This window comes from Aulonocara stuartgranti (assembly GCF_965226115.1).
Source record: "Aulonocara stuartgranti genome assembly, chromosome: 12".
Classification (NCBI taxonomy): domain Eukaryota; kingdom Metazoa; phylum Chordata; class Actinopteri; order Cichliformes; family Cichlidae; genus Aulonocara; species Aulonocara stuartgranti.
In genome coordinates this window covers 20,943,402-20,963,350 of record NC_138948.1, presented here as the reverse complement: position 1 = coordinate 20,963,350, position 19,949 = coordinate 20,943,402, and the positions used below count along the sequence as shown (strand labels likewise).

General features: G+C 42.2%; 1 protein-coding gene across 2 annotated transcripts in view; it reads right to left on the bottom strand.

Moving 5' to 3' along the window:
- homer1b (homer scaffold protein 1b) overlaps positions 1–19,949 on the bottom strand; it is a 25,296-nt gene extending 5,347 nt beyond the window's left edge. The window contains exons 1-5 of one of the 2 annotated variants that reach the window (XM_082556146.1): positions 19,437–19,949; positions 13,708–13,864; positions 11,615–11,746; positions 9,702–9,794; positions 5,028–5,176 (exon numbers count right to left, since the gene is read on the bottom strand). In XM_082556146.1, coding sequence (XP_082412272.1) covers positions 5,028–5,176; positions 9,702–9,794; positions 11,615–11,746; positions 13,708–13,864; positions 19,437–19,456 — 551 coding nt within the window. In that variant the 5' untranslated portion in view covers positions 19,457–19,949. Of the gene's footprint in view, positions 1–5,027; positions 5,177–9,701; positions 9,795–11,614; positions 11,747–13,707; positions 14,211–19,436 lie in introns of those variants that run through there. The other variant, XM_082556145.1, reaches the window with a different exon arrangement.

Sequence of the window (19,949 nt, the reverse complement as noted above, 5' to 3'; positions counted from 1 at the left end):
ACTCACGAAATTCACAAGATCACATGAGATTTCAAACCACAGGAAAATCACTGGGGTTGTAAGAGGCAGACAACCATGACAACATAAATGCTGTTGCTATTTATTGTGGTTTAACCTGTCAAGGACAAAAACATAAAGAAAATTCTGCATCAAGCCTAATTTTCATACTTTTGTTATGTCTGGATTGACAGCTCAAGGGCATGGTGTTAGCGCTGTTGCTTCAGAGCACGAAGGTCCTGCGTTCAAATCCACAATCTGATCAAGTTTGCAATGGGTTCTCTGGTACTCTGGTTTCTTCTACAGTTAAAAGTCATGCAGTTATTAGGGTTAGGGTAACTGATGATTCTAAATTACCCAAAGGTGTTAATGTGACTGCAAATGATTGTTTGTCTCTATGTGATAGACTGGTGACCTGTCCAGGATGTACCCTATCACTTCAGGGTTATGCCCTCTGCAGCCCAGATAAAGATACGAGGATGGATAGATTGGAAGTTGTTGTAAATCCGGTGAATTTTTTGTTGAACATTATCTAATATGAACACAACATGTACTCAGTCTTTCCTGATCTTCCACTGAGACCATTTCTGATGAGGCTTCAGTAAACAGTCAGGCCTGTGTCAGATTTTTCCTGGACTTTTTTTTCTTTTCATATTTCTTTCGAACATGACTTTCAGACACAGATCATGTTCTGTAGATACTTTTTGTTTAGGCCTGTTACTTCTTTTGTTCTCCATTTGTCCTGGTTTCCCAAAGGTGCTTCTCAACATCCCAAGTTATTCTAAGGTTTTGGTTAAACAGCCTTGCGTTTAACCAAACTGTGTGATTTTTGGCATCTGTCATAGATTTTGCTACATATATGGAAACATATTATGTGTTTTTGTGACTGGGTGCTAGTAACAAAGTCCCTAAAGATACAATTTGAAATTGCTTCTGTTATGCATTGACACAACAATTCATTCTTTGGATAAGGTGGCTTTCTTTGCTCAAAAACCCTCAGGTATAAGAACTGGACTGGAAATGTCCAAAGAAAACAGCTTTGAAACACTTTCAGAAAGCCTGGTGAGCAAACTGCTCAGGACCGCTTAAAAAACACACACAAGAAAATCTGGCTCCTAGTGTATTAGTAAGTACAACTTTAGGGAGGGAAATGTTTCTTATGTGCTCTCCTGTTAGATCTGTACACTGCATACAGTATCTCTAGATTTATGTAACATCTATTCCCTGTCTCTCACATAATGTCTGACTTTGGCGCCATTAGATCTAAACTCTGTCGAGCACCTGCATCAAGTCAAGTATCCATGAAAAAGGAACTCCTACTCCCACACATACTTCACTGTAATTTTTCACACTGGTGCAAACACAAAAGGAAGCTTAGCTCGCTCAAGGGGTGATGAGGGTCTGTATGATCCATAACAATGTTTTCAGTTCTGTTTTGTTCCACCCCCTCATTGACACACACACACACAAACTGTATAGCCCAACCGTATATGCTCACACACTGCCGCAGCACTCCACTTTTCCGTAACACCCACTCTGCGAAGAGTAAAAGCGAGAAAGCCCAGAAAGAATTCACTCAGGACTCCCACGGCGCCTTCACTTCTTACACAACAGCCACCCCCTCCGTGAGCGCAAGTGTGTCTGCATGTGTGACGCATAGGAGGGAGACGACACCTCATCCTACACATGCACATATTACCAGACACACAACCCCAACCCCCCAACTACACACACACACACATGCTCATACACAGATGGAGCAGAGCTGTCACCGAGGCATGCCTCCCCGCCAATGTATAAACCCCACGCTGCACCAGCTCGGAGAGCCAGAGTGCAGGCAAGACGTCAAGATGTGAAGACGGAGACAGACGGAGACAGCGAGGGAGAGCGACAAAGGGAGAACTGGAGAGTGCAAGATGTTTTGACACTGGTGTTCGTCGTCATTAAACGAGTCTGGCTCAGAGGTTTCAGGGGGGCACCTGAGCACTGTTCTGGCTGAGGATGGCAGGGCAGAGAGGAAAGTGTGTGTGAGACACAATGAGGGTAAGTTTAATACTGCTGTGCCACTGAACTACTATCATTTACATGTCAGAAATGTTAATAGAAATAGATGTTTTTCAGTTGGTGTCTCTTGATTTCTGGTGCTTTTAAATTATAAAAATGAATGTGATGTTAAAAAAATATCATTCCCTGTTTGTATCAGTTTGAAGTTGTAAATACGATGGAATTAACTCTTTTTTTTTTCTTTGTGATGATATGTATCATTAAGGCAGCCATTAAAGGAGCAGATTTAATCCAGTCTCAGATTCACATTTTTATTTAACCAATTAAATTTTTTTATTAAATGTTATTTTTCCAGCAAAATTCTGAATGTTTTTTGTGTTTTGAAGATAATCTGTATACACTGCCAATACATCATGAGCATCAACACTCTGTTTTTTGCTTTGCTGCTTCACAATGTCGAGCGTCATCTCAATAAAGATACCGAACACAAAGCGTAAACTTATTTCTGCAGCTCTTATGTTTCTGGCGCGTCCTGACCGCTGCTGGTTGCCAGGTAGGTTCTTTCTCCTCGCACAACCCTTCAAGAAGCGGGGAGGCTGAGCAGTTGCCATGGCAGCACAAGTGGAATGGAGACACTGGCACGGTCTCCTTTCATGCAAGCCTACCGCAAACCCACTGACAAACGCCTACATCCTCCGACATTAGAGCACCATTCACACACAGCACCAGCAGTCCCAACGAAAAAGGTCTTACAATATTCAGAAAACCATTCAAAGCGAGTCCGGTGCAGACCTGCCAAGCCACGCTCACGTCCAGATATAAAAACTCTCTCGTGGACCTGCTTTCTTTCATCCCTCCTCCCTCTGCCCTCTGCTCCCACACATGCCTGCCTACACAGCCCCGCTAAGCAACAGTGCGGTACTTACACATATACACTATGATCATCAACATCGTCATCAACAGATATACAGCCAAGAGTCAAGCCATCACAGAGGTCTCCACTCTTTTTGTACACTGACGCCTGAGTCTCCACAAATAGCATAGAAGTAAGCACATAAAATACACTAAAAAACACTGTATTCCTTTTTTGTCCCTTCTCCTTTTTGCTATCAACCAGCTGTCAAAAAACACTTTTTCACATCGGTTCGGGGAACAGTCCGATGATATAAGACTGGCAAAGTGTGAATCATCGAGAGACAGAAAAATGAAGGGTTACGTGGTAAAATATTTGGATGGCTCTTGCTTCTACCCTCACTGCATATGCCTCTGAGAACACGTGAGACAGAGGTTCGCTTGTTACGTCCACAACTTGCCATCGCGAATGCAGAGAGTCGACCCCATCTCCCACGCATGCAGCATTAATAGACACATGAGCAGCAAGGCTGCAGCAGGCAGTGGGTGTCCTCTCTACATCCCGCTCTCACTTCACAGATCCGTGAAGCCTCACAGACATCATCGTGTGGTGGCAGGATTTTGTGAACATACACTTCTCAGACTTTCCCTCATTAATAAGTTCTTAATAAGTATTCTAAGTCTATTCAAGATCTCAAAATGTATGTTTAAAATATTAAAAAAGCTTCTCCAGTCATATGCCAGTATTTAAACAAATGAAAAAACAAAAGAATGATAATACATTAAGCGATTGATATTGATTGATATCTTTAATTAATAAGAATCGCAGCCAGAGAAATAACCAAAGTGGCACAAGTTACAGAGGTTTTACAAATAAAAAGACCCGTGTGTACAGTGGACTACAAGTGACATTGGATAACATTTCCTCTCCTCAGAAAAAAAGAAAACCACTCAGTTGAACAACTCAAACTGATTGCCCATTCCCGTCTGTTCAGTTTATTTATTGTGCTGAGAGTGTGTGTGCAGTTGGTGCTGTGCTGTTTAGGTATGAGTGACTCATGTGCAGACTTTATACAAGCACCTCTCCCTCTCTGTCGTTCTCGCTATTCCCAGTTTCTGACACATACTCTCTGTCTCTGTCTGTCTGTCTTGCACTCTCTCTGCCTCCCACTACCCACAGTGTGTTATATAAGTCTTACATAAATGCTTCATCGACAACTTTCTGGCGATGAGCCTCGCACAACCGCACCTTTTCAGAAAGCCATTGTACACAACAAAAATATTTACACAACTCTTTAACCTCTGAATCTTACACAGTCTGGTGCATATGAACCAGGATTAACAATCACAAGCAACATGAGTTATCCATTTCAGAGGAATGTACACAACAGTACTGGTGCATGCATAGAGGTGACACCAACACCTACTCAGTCAAGAGATTTGAATTTGACATGATGTTATTGCATCGCAGTAGCATACACAAAATTAGAAATGTGCTTTTCTCACCGAGCATGCTCAGACTGAACAAAAATGAATAAGTGAAATTATTTCTCAGACCTGAGAAACACTCAAAGTTACATCGTTTGCTGGTCCAGTGTGTAAATATCACTGATCATAATTCAAGAAGAACTCTTGCGCCCATATCACCGCATTCGTTCTTACTGGAGTTTTGGCGTGCTGGTTTAACCTTACTTTTTAAAAGTTGCTAAACAGGCAGTGCATCAGGTTTTTGGAAAGAGCACCCTCCCTGTTGCTGATCTGCAATCGGGCTCTTAATTTTTGAAAGCTTTGATCCTGAACATTTTTTTTCCTGTTCGTTTGTTTGTTTTGCGTAGTTATGGTGTCGCAGTAGTCAGGACTTGAACTGACATCCCTATCAGAAAGAGCAGACCCGACAAGTCTTAAACTGCTCCCTAGAGAGGAAAAACATGAGAGAGTAGCGGTGAATAGAAGGCGTTCACGACCATGCTGACATGCAACATATAAAGGTGAACACGCATAAAGAAGGGAGGTGCAGGCTACATGTCTGTGCCTCAGACAAACAGCAGACAAACCACCAATCATATTAATTTTGTTGTTTTAGCATTGTTTGTGTTAGATATGACTGTGACAGCAGTTGCATGCTCACGTCGTTACGACTGCGTTAATGTCACACATCATAATGTGGGATGTACCTGTGTGCAAAGGCCAGAGCGTTCTGCGCCGGCTCGGGACGGGCGTCTGAGTTGGGAGTCGTGTCACAGATTTCATCTGTGCCGTTGATGTTTTCCATGGGCGGAGTCACCGGGGTCAAAGGTGATGAGAGCTCGCCTGCCGGAGACTCCTGCATGTGGACACGGTGATTCAGCTGTTACTGTCAGTTAAACATAATAATCAAGCAGAACATGCAAACAGTGGTTGGATTTTCAAGACAAATAGCATTAGGTGTTTAAGAAAACTGGGTAATAGATAGTTATCATGAGCTTGTAACCCATCAAGTATTTTTCCCAATAAAATGACTCATTTATTCCTCTAATTTTAAGCACCGTAAGATAAGACGTCTTGGTTTTTTTCATACTAACAAGCTATAACCAAAAAATAATAATTTTAAAAATTTTTAATAACTTGATTACATTTCTTTCGATAATTATTTAAACAGTTAATTGTTTCAGCTCCTTTCCACACATTCAAATAAACTATAGCTAATGCACAGTACTGTGCAAAGGTCTTAAGCCACCCCTCATTCATTTATGAGTTTGTAAAATTCTAACAAGCTTGAAAGTCAAAGTTAAAAGAAAATTGATCCCACACTGCTTCAGTAATTTTGATGTCTGCGGGCTGGGGAGACTCATAGTTTTATATTTTCATGCTGAAAAATGAAGCTGTTAACAATCAGATGTTTTCCAGATGGTACTGCAGGGTGGATCGGTACCTGCTGGTCTGTTTTTGTGTTCAAAGTGCCATAATTTTTAACAAAATCTCAAACTCAATTGGATGAAATGCAGTCCCAAGACATGACAGAGCCTCCTCCATGTTTTACAGATGGCTGCAGACGCTCACTGTTGTACATCAGTGTAAAGTGGTTTAGCAATCAAAAAAGCATTCCTCTGGAATTGGTCAGTGAAAAAGTGTCCAAAGAAAGACTGAACTTCAAAGAAATCAGACTTTAGCACAGTACCCAATATAAAGCTTATATTACTAAAATCATATAAAAAGATAATAATGTCTGTGATATTATAAAATGACGACAAGATTTAAAAACAAAGCAATGATATTTTGAAAACAGGAGGCGCTCTCTCGCTGTCAAAGCTCTCACTACTGTGTCGCAAAAATTTTTGACATTCCTACAGGACATTAAATTAGCAGTCTATAGCACTGGGAAATTAGAGAATTACAGATTAATTCTTATCTTTATATCCCATACAACCCCAGGATTATACAAGAGACAAATGATTTGGCTGCTGCACTTACATAAAACAAAGCTATTAAGACTCAGGGCTTGGGCACAATACAGTAACACAATGACGCTGCCTGTACGCCTCTAATGGGCAAGAAGGAAGTGAGAGATAAGAGGAAGATTACGCCTGGTTTTACATTTTGTGCTCCGCATTCATTAGTATATGATTTAATATCTGTTCAAGATGCATTTCCACTGAGATTCGGCCTATTGGGACCAGCATATAGCAGTTAGCTCTATTCTCAGCTTGTTTCAGTAGAATAATTTGTGTCTCATGATTCGTTTTTATTTTACCTCATTTAGACGAGGTAAAGGAGAGGATCTAGAAGTTAGAATAAAAAGCCAGCAGGCATGTGGGTAAAACACCACCTTTCAGCAGGGACCCTGGTGTAGAGCTTCGCAGCCTCTAGCTGCAAGTGGTGCTGAGAGCTGCAAGTGCAGCCTTCAACCCCAGGTGAGAGCTGCAAGTGCAGCCTTCAACCCCAGGTGAGGGAGCAGCTATTCTCCTGGCTTCATTAAAAGACTTCCTCACATGGTACTGTAGCGTTTTAACCTATGTGGGCTGCGGCACATATAGTAGGCTGCAGTACAGCGGGAGGCTGCTCCCCCTCCATAAGGAAAAAACATGAAGCCGGTTAACAGATTTTGGCACAGTTACAAATACTCTAAAACACTCTATTATTACTATTATTAGTATCATTTCCTCCACAAACTAAAGGCTAGCATACAGGCTAATTTTTCGCCACAATGAGCACAGTTTTTTTGTAATCTATGGCACGGATACATGTAGAAAAAATATGTACCACACTGGTAGCTTATGCCCACACACTATATATAAAATATGGATGTTACTGGTGGGTCAGAAAAGTGAAGCCAATACATTGACCTGCGACCATTCTAATGGCCAGCAGAGGGCGACTCTTTTGGCTGCAAAATTAATTCTATTTGTTCTGAAGCTTTGGCGGAAATAAACCTGCTTCTATATCCAGATAAATATTTTTCTGATGAGTTCATGAGATCGGTTGCTGTTATATTGACTTCTTAAATATAGCATTAGCTTAATTTTCTAATTAAGATAGCATTTAGAGAAAAAATAGACAATAAGAGTCTTCTTATTCCCACAGTGAGTGGTTTGCCCTGTCTCCATATGCCTTCCTTTGTCTCTTCTTTTTCCTCCATCTAGTCATGGTAGATGGATACCCCTCCATGAGTCTGGTTCCACTCGAGGTTTCTTCCTGTTAAAGGTGATTTTTTTCCTTCCCACTGTTGCCTAGCACTTGCTCACAGAGAATCGTCTGATTGTTAGTGTTTTCTCCATAATACTGTAGGTTCTTTACCCTGCGGTATAAAGAACCTTGAAGCAACTGTTGTTGTGATTTGTCGCTATACAGGGAGTGCAGAATTATTAGGCAAATGAGTATTTTGTCCACATCATCCTCTTCATGCATGTTGTCTTACTCCAAGCTGTATAGGCTCGAAAGCCTACTACCAATTAAGCATATTAGGTGATGTGCATCTCTGTAATGAGAAGGGGTGTGGTCTAATGACATCAACACCCTATATCAGGTGTGCATAATTATTAGGCAACGTCCTTTCCTTTGGCAAAATGGGTCAAAAGAAGGACTTGACAGGCTCAGAAAAGTCAAAAATAGTGAGATATCTTGCAGAGGGATGCAGCAGTCTCAAAATTGCAAAGTTTCTGAAGCGTGATCATCGAACAATCAAGCGTTTCATTCAAAATAGTCAACAGGGTCGCAAGAAGCGTGTGGAAAAACCAAGGCGCAAAATAACTGCCCATGAACTGAGAAAAGTCAAGCGTGCAGCTGCCAAGATGCCACTTGCCACCAGTTTGGCCATATTTCAGAGCTGCAACATCACTGGAGTGCCCAAAAGCACAAGGTGTGCAATACTCAGAGACATGGCCAAGGTAAGAAAGGCTGAAAGACAACCACCACTGAACAAGACACACAAGCTGAAACGTCAAGACTGGGCCAAGAAATATCTCAAGACTGGTTTTTCTAAGGTTTTATGGACTGATGAAATGAGAGTGAGTCTTGATGGGCCAGATGGATGGGCCCGTGGCTGGATTGGTAAAGGGCAGAGAGCTCCAGTCCGACTCAGACGCCAGCAAGGTGGAGGTGGAGTACTGGTTTGGGCTGGTATCATCAAAGATGAGCTTGTGGGGCCTTTTCGGGTTGAGGATGGAGTCAAGCTCAACTCCCAGTCCTACTGCCAGTTTCTGGAAGACACCTTCTTCAAGCAGTGGTACAGGAAGAAGTCTGCATCCTTCAAGAAAAACATGATTTTCATGCAGGACAATGCTCCATCACACGCGTCCAAGTACTCCACAGCGTGGCTGGCAAGAAAGGGTATAAAAGAAGAAAAACTAATGACATGGCCACCTTGTTCACCTGATCTGAACCCCATTAAGAACCTGTGGTCCATCATCAAATATGAGATTTACAAGGAGGGAAAACAGTACACCTCTCTGAACAGTGTCTGGGAGGCTGTGGTTGCTGCTGCACGCAATGTTGATGGTAAACAGATCAAAACACTGACAGAATCCATGGATGGCAGGCTTTTGAGTGTCCTTGCAAAGAAAGGTGGCTATATTGGTCGCGGATTTGTTTTTGTTTTGTTTTTGAATGTCAGAAATGTATATTTGTGAATGTGGAGATGTTATATTGGTTTCACTGGTAAAAAGAAATAATTGAAATGGGTATATATTTGTTTTTTGTTAAGTTGCCTAATAATTCTGCACAGTAATAGTCACCTGCACACACAGATATCCCCCTAAAATAGCTAAAACTAAAAACAAACTAAAAACTACTTCCAAAAACATTCAGCTTTGATATTAATGAGTTTTTTGGGTTCATTGAGAACATGGTTGTTGTTCAATAATAACATTATTCCTCAAAAATACAACTTGCCTAATAATTCTGCACTCCCTGTATAAATAAACTTCAACTTAAAGTTAATCGGGGGCATGGATACTTTAGCTGTGAAGTGCCCTTTTGTTTCTCATTCAAATCCACCCTCACCCGTGACATGTGTGACAACAAATTAAAATGGCCAGAACCATAATGCTTCAAAACTGGAGTCCATAAACCAATAGGAAATGAAATTTTAGCTACATCTAGGAACCACCTAACAACAGACTACCATGGGCATTTATATGTAAGTTTTGGGGGAGAGGTGTTGCTTGTTTGTTTTTATTTATTTATTCATTTATTTATTTTAGTTTTTTTACAGATAAAAATTGGTAAAATAAAATATAATTTAAGGTAAAATTATTGTTTTTCCTGCTTATAACTGTTTATTACTCAACATGACTGTGACAGTAGTCATGAGTAGTTGTGTAAGAGTACTGTGGTGGTGGTGTTGTGATTAAGTTAGGGCATACTGAACATACCTGAGAAGGAGATGTGGCCATGTCCATCTTTTCTTGACTCTTCTCCTTAGCGAGTCTTGCTGCTTCTTTATATTCTGCAAACTTCTCTGCAAACTGGACACAGAGGACAAGTGCGTGAGTGATTGTGTGCTGTACTTCCTACAATAATGTGGCTTAATCTGTGCAGTATGTATGCATCTGTATGTGCACAATATATCGACTTAAATGGACTGTGAGAGAAAGAAAGAGCTCAGTATGTATTAGTCCTGTGACGTATAGAGAGAAGCTGTTTCCATTAAAAAACTGCAGTTGCATTTGGAGAAGAATTACCCATAATTCCTCTGCAGAAATATGACCCAGCGGGGTCTCCAATGACAATCTTTCCATTGGACATGCACGCACATACTTAGAGCTAACCAAACTGTGCCATTTTCCTCTTAGACTTTTCCTGTAATGAGAAGTTGTCAGCGGCTGAAGTTGATCTCTTGGGTTATTTTGGTCGAGAGCAAAGATACATTCAGCCAGGCTGAAGCGGTAAGGCGAGCTCAGCTGAGGGGCTTTGAGCAAATATAAACACTCTGGCACATACACACTAGCCCACCTCCCCAATGTCCCTTTAGGGTGTGGTTCATCACTGATGCGACTCCCACACTAATTTAGTATATACAGTACTGCAGAGGGCTGAGTGGTGAGGAAATCAAATTGACTCAGCTGAAGTCGGTCTTGTGTCCGCCATTAGTGGAGTTGCAATAAGTAACTCAATATCATTTTACTTCAGTGCAATATAATAGTCCTGGTTCTGTGCTTTAAATGCATAAGTTTAGTTTAAGTGCTTCAGGAGTTTTGGCACTGTGGTCATCTGAGAAGTGAATTAGATTATTTCTAATTTGAAACAAAGAAAATACTTCCACTTGGCTGGCAGGTATTTCTCAGAGAGTTCCTGTTCACAGTCTAACTGCCTGCAAGTCGGTTAAAGCACTGATGTTGAGCATTTGCAAGTAACTTGAGAAAAGTATGTTGTTGATCATCATCATTATTATTATTGTTACTTTTTCATCCTCTGTATTGAGGTTAGGTGTACCCTTCCTCTCGCCCTATAACAGACTGGACAGGGTCCAGTCACCCTGCAGCCCAGAATTAGGTAAGTGGAAACAAATGGCTGGATGGATGAACTGAACTGACTGTCCAGGTTATTGTAAGCTTTATTTATGTACAATGTCTTATTAAGATTATAAATTATACTTGCATAAACTCACGATAAGATTCAGTGGTACCAAGCAGTTGTCTTACTGTAATACAGCAACCGGCTACCTTACAGACACATAATTGGATAATTTGGTACCTGGCCACTGAGCAGAGTCCAGTTAGTGACAAACTGCTGTGCACAGCACCTTTAGTCCTTGCCGAAGTGCTCCATTTCCAAAGTAAACGTCAAATTAAGAGCATACGAGGCTGAGAAATCCAGAGTTTTGGCCCCTTTCTTAAGCCATGAGCCAAAAAAAGAGCCAAAAAGAGAACAGGTTATGTAGTTCTTCTCATGATAAATACACTGAAGCCAGTCGGTGTAAACCAGCATGTGAAATGCAAAGTGCACAACCACTGGATCCTATCTTTTCTGCTAACGGGAGTTTTATAATGACGAAGCATGAGCGAGAAATTTGTTTGAGGGATTTTGAGATGGAGGAAAAGAACACTTGACCTTCAGCAACCTTCAGGTCACATGACCACACCGCGTTATTGTGCGGTATAAAACAAGGAATGCTTATAAGTATTGTTAACAGCCTCGTTATCCTTGCCTTCCTGGCACAGACGACGTGTCTGTACTGCTGAGTTTGGTAGTAAAGTAACGTGTGTGTGTGTGTGTGTGTGTGTGTGTGTGTGTGTGTGTGTGTGTATATGTGTGTGTGTAGTGTTTGGGTGGATAGGGGTGGTACCTTGGATAGATGATGCTCAGTGGAGAATCCCAGTCCATAGACAGTGTTAGCTCGGCTGTCCGCCCACTGCCCAAATTTCTGTGAGGTCTTTGTGAACGTCATGTTGGGGCTGATGGTGCTGTTGATTATTGCCTGAAAATAAAAAGAGCAGACCCACTTAATATGCATCAAATTAACTGTGTGTATCGCGACAGGAGGTGTCAAATAGAGCGCTAGAAAGATTTAAAGTGAGAACGCTGGTGAAACTCTCCATTGTATGTATGTGGCACACACATTAGCTAAAAGCCTAGTTTCTTTATTTTTCTTATTTACATCTTGATCCAGAGTGACTCTGTTCGATTATATCCTGATACGTGCTCAGATGAACAGAATCAACTTTTTGGATCTTTGATTGTAAGTAACTAACTATTTCAGGTCTTTGTGAAGGTATCTTTGCTTTTCAAAATAAAATATCAAAGTGTTTCTTCAACTAATTCAATTTTTGACTATTTCACTTCTCAGTTTCTCTCATTTTATAGAACAAATAACTATTTGATTCTAAAAATACAACCTTTCGCCTAATCTAAAGAAATACTGTGGTACTGTGTGCCTTATAGATCCCCTCTAGACCTAAATCTTTTTTTTTTAAACAATAAAAAATATGAATGTGCAGTTCAGAACATGATGGTGACATGTCTTTGTTGTTGTTTTTTATTACTAGTACAGATAGCAGCTTCCATTTACAGACAATCCCACAAACACTGAACGTGGCTTTTAACAAATACACTGATATTAATAACACTATTAATGACACTACAGTATCCAGGCATTTTAAATAGATTATTAAGATTCTTTAAGTGTTACTGTTTTCATCAGGAGTGACCAGGATTAGAAATGAGAAGATCAGAGGGAAAGCTCAGATTTAAAAGTTTGGAGACAATGTTAGAGAGGCAAAGTTGAGATGGTTTTTAACATGTGCATGAGGGATAGTGGATATATTGGATAAAGGGAGGACATTTAATGGATATAGTGAAAAAGGACACGCAGAGGGATGTGGAACAGAGGAGGATGCTAAGGATGGGGTGAAATGGAGGTAGATGATCTGCTGCGGCGACCTTTAAAGGATCCAGCCGAATGAAGACGATTGAGAAAAAAAATTTAAAATGATTGGTTTATAGAGATTCACATCTTCAATGGAAAACAAAGAGACTCAATGCAACAGAGGGATTGTCAAAGTCAGAAAATACTGAGAGACGGACTAGAGAAAAGAAAAAAAACCCCACCAAAAATCTTTAGCCTTTTCCTCCATTTTCCATGAACCAGAATTGAAGTGTACCTCTTTTACATAATTCAGCTGGCTTTGTTAAAAAACACTAATGTAGGACAAATTAATGGCTGATCAATTAGCAGTGTTGTGTAATGCTTGGCATTCTAGTTGGCATCAATGCACGATGCTTTATTAGTGAAGGGGAGAAGTCACTGAGTGTGTGTTACATAACAGTTGAACTTAGCTATCTATTTTGTGCTGGATGATATGAGACGATTGCTAAATTGACCGTGTTGAAGACCTGGCTTCTTTTCTGTATGTGTCTCCTTGTTTCTATTTCTTTTTCTCCTCACACTGTCATCTGTTTTTCTAATTTAGCTTCACCCCTCCTTTCTCCGTAACAGGCAGGGGGCGTGCATGTGTGCAGTGCCTATAAAGAGCTCCAATCTGCCCCTAGTCATGCAAAGCTAGGGCCAATCACATCAAGTGCCCCTCCTGGATATCTAACAAAAAGAATATTCTAAGATATAAGTATAGAAGTGCAGAAAGACACTAAAGAGCAGTTGCATGAGTGAAACATGAGCTGCCGGTCTCGGGACGTCCTACAAACCCTGAGCTCTCTTAAGAGGTGTTTGCACATTAGTTTCCAAATATAATAAATTATAAACACCATTAAAACTCAGTGAATTGCAGTGAAGCCTGTTTGATGAGTGATGAGGTAATTACACTGAAACATCTGGAACATCATAATAAAACCACACCAGTTGGCAAAAATGAAAAGCAGCCGGTGTTTCATATGCAAGATTTGGGGTAAGACGTGAATCAGCAACCCGGATGAGCCGCTCACCTTGGTGCCGTCCAGGCTGATGATGCGGTAGACGTTGCGCGTGCTGTCGTAGAAGTAGGAAACCGTGACGGCATGCTTGCTGGTGGGCAGCCAGTTCTTCTTAGTGTTGGGATCGATCTGGAAGACGTGAGCCCGCGTGCTGTAGATGGGCTGCTCCCTGAAGGGAACGAAGAAGAAGTGGTGAACCTCTTTGTGCCGCAACACCAACGTCTCACCAAACCCGCCGCCGGCAACGAAACCCCTGTTGCCCACAGGGGAGTCAGATCGCCTGGGTAAATGAACAACCAGCTCGCCATCCTCCATAGTTACACCACAGACACAGAGGCTGTCACCGAGTTACTACATACTCAGTGACTTGTATACGAATGAGAAGCTGGCTCAACTGAATTCAATCATACATGTTAAACCTAAACTTCCTCTCATATTGGATGTCTACCCAGAACACACTCTGTCCTTCTTTCTTTGCAAGACAGCACCCCGTCTCTGTGCTCTGATAAGGGAATGCCTGCAGCACCAAGCGAGGGTCACACAGGAGGGAAGGAGAGGGTTTCAGGCTAAATATAGACAGTAGGCCACAGTTAACTAGCATAGACACACCCCACTGAGCTGCAGTTTCCACACACACAAACATACAAAAGCAACGACACAAACATGATGGGATTTTAAATCTGCATCCTTGTGTGTGTGCATGGAAGGGGTCTGCGTTTGTGTAGATCATCTCCACATGTCCAGCCCCCTATTACGGTTTTATCTGAGATGTCTTAATTCCTATTTGACCTCTGTGTGACGTTCAAGCCAGGGCTTAGATTAGCCCCTATTAGGGCTGAAAATTATATAACAGTCATTTAAAAAAAAAATTTTTTAGAGAACCCATCACCCCTGTGCAACCTTCACCCTTCATTCACTTACCCCCTCCTCTCCCCTTTTGCTCCTACAGTGCCCTCGTATATTGCACCATTGTTGGGGCTTCTTGGGTAATATCTACAGTCAGTACACACACAAACTCAAAGTGCAGGGTGCTGAGGGAGATATTCTGGGCTGGCAGTGCTGGCAGAGAACGAGATAGAGAAGTGCTTACACTGCACTGTGGGGGTGATGGGGGACATCAAAGGCTTGCTGTATAAATGAATATTAAAATTCAACAGCAGCACCCCTCCTGTGTGTGATTAGCCAAGACTGGGAAAGACAGAAAAACACGAAGACAGGGGAAAGGAAGAGAAAAGGCAGAAAGGAGAATGATGGGGGGGGGGAATGTGGAGTATAGGAAGTCAGGGAGTGAATCTGGGATGATTAATACCGCTCCACAAAGCTGCTTGTGGAGTGCTGTGCGCGAATTATCATAATCATCGACAGCAGTGTAAGTGGCGGTACTGTGAGTCATTTCAACTCTCTCCCAGCACACATCACACAACCACGGCCTGTCGGTATGATCCGTGCAATAGCCGCTTTGGCAACTCGCGTCGTTTTTCATTGCATAATTTGATGAAGCTGTGGCAAATTTTCCTCTCCTTGTCGTTTGATTGTGTGCGTGTGCGTGCCGAACACAGACTCGTTCTTGGGCTTTCATTTTTACATAAATGCCTTTGCCAAAGAGTTTTGTTCCAAAATGACACCCACTAGTTGTCAAGAAAGAAAGAAAAAACAGAACTCACTCCTACAATTGAACTTTTAAAAGAAAGCAAAATAAATGAGGGAATTTGATTGCAAAATGTGCATAAGAATCATTTCTCGAGTCTTCTGCCTTCCTTTAAAAGATGGCCCAGTCCATAATGGCTTCAGATTCATCATGCATTCCCCCATTGCAGTCCTTTTTGTTGTCTACAGTGATCTGCCCTGAGCCAATAGCCTGGCATAGTTAGCAGTTATGGGATGGCATGAAGGTCAGTTCAGTACGTGCTGATCCTCTTGCACTCCAGCAATGAACTCTGTTTTATCAACAGGGGACACGCACTGAAAGTGCCTACAAAAGCTGCAAGGAAAGGTATGAGACCCTACCTACTTCCCATCACCAATGAACTAAGTAAATATATGCTATGGGGGGGGGGGGGGGGGGGGGGGCACTTCGGTGGGATGTGAGTGAGTGGGAAGGAAGAAAGTGTGGAGGAGGAAGAAAAACACAGAGGAAGAAGAAGAAGAGGAGGAGGAGAAGGAGGGGGCGTTTAGCATGCAGAGTACACTGCGTGACACAAGGGCAGGTGATGGAACATGAATGTTAAGACAGAGAGAAAGACGGGGCCGGCAGAATGACTGAGGGAGGAAGAGTGATAAAGTGAGAGAAGAAGGGAGGGATGAGGAAAATGTGGAGGAGGTGATAAATGTAGGAGAAGCTCGAGAACTGATAAATCCACTCATCTTCCAGTAGGAGAAGACAAGAAGAGTGGGAAGCTTTAACTGCAACACAGTGTGGCAGAAACGAGCATGCGAACCGACTGTGAGCTGCTCAAATCTGAGCAGCTCGGGAACACAACACAAGCACGCCAAAGTGTCAAGCGGCTTCACGAGTAGGTTGTGTGCCCGAGACACTCTGCTGACTTCATTGTATGTATTATCTCTCCATAACGATGGAGAGATAATACTTGTTCAGTTTTTAATACGGTATGAAATGAGACTTTAAAAGGGAGCTGGTGTTGTCATTCCCAGCTCCATAATCATCATAATCTTCTGGTACTATGCTAGAGGAGCTTTGCATGAGTCACAGCTCAAAATAATGCTCATTTATCTTGTGCAGGGCCTTCGGGTTACTCTCTATCTGAAACATGAAATGATCATATTGTGGCTGCCCCTTCTCTTTAACAGAGGGAGCCAAAAGCAGCAAAAAAACTTCTGAATCTGCATTTTGAGCAGACTAAAGTCTGACGTCTTAGTTCACATGGATTATTTGCACATGTGCTGACTTCATTATTTGAGATTTTGGCCATATTTAATATGACCATCCATTATAACAGTAAAGAAGAAAAACCACAGTAAATCCCTTTAAATTACTGCCTCTCACATTTGACACATGAGTTTTTGAGACCTCTACATCATGGGTGTGATTTTTTTTTCTCTACAAAATGTAGCTGAAATTATAGAAAACAAAAATCAAATATGCAAACTGATATTTCTTTTTTTGTTTGTTTGTTTGAATTTGTCAGAAGGTTCAAAAATTAGAATTTTCTGGCAATAATTTCATGGTTCAGGCTTTACGGGGTTAATGCCGAGCAGTTTTCTAAGCATTTGATAAGGAACACGTTTCAGATTTGGCGTTTATAGAAGTCCTATCTACAAATTAATTGACGGGGGCAGGTCACCTACCCCAAGGGTGTTGTGAATTAAAGGGTGAATCCTATTCATACTACTATTTTGATAGTTCTGATTTTATTTTCACAAGTTTTGAGCTGTGTCTGCCTTCACTCCAGCACAATAGGAGTGAATAAAAATAGATCTGAAAAACATCTCCTAACAGAAGAAGCGTCTTTGTGAGGCTCAGTAATGCTCACTCCATTCTTGTGTGCAGATTTCACTGTAACTACTTCTAAATAGTAGAAAAATCTTTTCATGGCAATGAGTGCTACATTTGTGGATTGGGAATTTAAACACTGAATTGTACAAAATGTGACAAACTGGGGGGAAAAATAGGGGGTGAACCACTGCACCCTTTAAGATATGCCAAGCTATGGTGCACACCATGCGTATGAATGTACCAAATGTTCTGTGGTACATACACACATCTGGATTTCCGGGAGTGGAAAAAGGTGTTGCCTACACCGCCTCTTGTGCTTCAGGGGTTTGATGCACAGATGTGGGCACGGTTTCCAGTCTCAGCTCACACATTTAATAGCACAAAAGGCTGTGCTTTAGTTTCTACTCCAGTGTGTCCCCTTCAACTGTGCAGCTGCCCCTAGCTAGGCAAAAAGCTGAAACAGAAGCATAATAATGAGACAACCCCATCTCAAGAGATCTCACTTTCCCTTGCCACCTACACCCCATAGAAGATGTCCTGATTTCCAGCGTTTTCCATTATTTGAACAGAAAAGAGCTTGAGATGGAGTAGATCTTACTTAAGGTGGAGAGAGGTTAATAATGGGACAAGTCACTGTTGCGCCGTCTACTGGGAATAGTTGGGTTACCTAAAGTGTGTGTGTGTTTGCGCTTGTAAACACACATACTCTCTCTCTGTCTCTCTCACACACACAAACATGTGCAAACGAGCAAAGGCAAAGACAGAGAGAGAAACAAGTCTGTCTGTGCATCGATTGTATTTGCAAAAGGAAGTGAGTGAATACCAGAGAAGGTGTTGATAGACATCTCTAATGTTATCCTCTGTGCCATCACCATCGGCGCTGGGGGAAAGCTTGGAATAAAACCACTCGAGGCCGGAAGTTAAATATAACTTTATCTGTCTGTGTACTACACCCTATCTGAACCTATTCAGACTCTGCAAGCGGCGCGGTGCTTTTAATCCGAGTTTACAATTAGTCCAACTGCAGATCAATTGAGTCATTGAGTCAGTTGCATAACAGTAACTTAGTCACCAGTATGGCAGAGCCCGGTGGAGAGCTGAAGCTGAGTGGGACATGGCTGAATGATGTGCAGCCCACACTGTGGGAGGGCAGAGTGGGCGACTGTGAGGCCTCCAGAGTATTGTAAATAGTTAATGCAGGAGTTTTGGCTGATGCCTTAGAATCGCACTGTGGCCTGTGCCACATTGTTTACCCCCTGCTGTGCAATTAATCACAATGAACTGCGGGAGACAGCCGTTAATGAACGGCAGGCTTGGTGGGGGAAATGGACCGCTGAGCTCGGGGTTAGGGGACATGCAAATGAGCGGCGCTGTGTGCACACCAGGCGACTGTTTCACTGATGGAAGCCTGTTGTTGAGGATGTGCATGGCAGCGGTCACTGTGCTGCCATATAGAGACAGAAAGCCACCTTTTGTCATTACAGAGCCCAGTGCAGCATATGACAGCCCCCAGCCTCTGACTGTTCAAACCCTTCTCTGGAGCAGGAACAGCATGTACAATTCATCACACTGTCTGTGACTGGGAGTATACAAGAACAAATGCTGCCCTTTAACATTATTTCCTTGAGAATTTCATAACTACCTATAATGAAGTAGGGGGGTAAACATAGGGACCTGGATAAAGCAGCTCATTTTCATACTGCGGTGTGTCTTTGTTATTCTTTAATTCTTTAAAGAATTAAAGAATAACAAAGAACTTAAACTTTGCTTTATTTTGGTAAACACAGCCAAAGCCCCTATAAGACCCATCGGTATAATCCCACTTTGGGAATGACTGCAGATTAACAGAGTATTTTGATCCTAAAAGTTTGAAGTTAGACTTAACTTCTGAATGAGGTTTGTGTTTAAGCATTATGTTTGTGTTTATTCTTCCTTTTTAAACACAGAAAACGGCAGGCCTGCTTCATGGAGGAAATGAATAAGTTGTCTCGTTACATGAATGCCTTGTTTAGTGTGCAGCACATCAAGGCCGTGAACAGAGCACCTCGTAATCACACGTCATACAGCCTTTTGAACATGCATCCACCACACGCTCTATTAAACGCCACGCAAGGCGTGTGATATAGAATTTGGGTACATTTTTACGCATAGTCTCCGGTCGTTATTTTTTTCCTGCTGTGTTTTCACGGCAGGCAAGTTCATACCCCGAGAGGCATCTGCAGCTGATGTAAAAACAGAAAACAAGGGAAGAAAACTACTCAGTCTGTGGGATAATAACCACACTTACCCCATTGTTGTGGCTGACATGAAACCTGACCGCTGAGCCTCTTTTCCCCCCTTTTATTTGGCTGTCAAAACCTCCCGAAATCTCTAGGATTGGCCGCTGCGTATGAAGGTCTTTTCACTACACGACAGCCTCCACAGTATCACCGTCGGTGCGTCTGCAGGAATTTGATGACAACTGCTCCATTCCCCCTTCCGCTGTCACCGCGTGAATTCACACATACATGTTGTTCTGCACATGGCACAGAAACCAGACCTCGTCCTCCTTCGGCGTTAAGCGCTTGGTGATGAAGCAGCAGTAGCAGCAGAAGCACTGTGGGAGATCCAGCAGCGCAGGGTCCAGTGGAGATCCGACAGGCGCCCTGCTGTTGTCGTGTAAATTACTGATCCTTACTGGAAAGGGTGGAGAAGCCCTGCTGCCTAAACTGGGAAAGACAACCCTCATTTAGCCAGTAGATAACGCGCAGCATCACACTGTCCACCCGCGTCTCTCTCCCCCCACCTCTCTCTCTCTGAT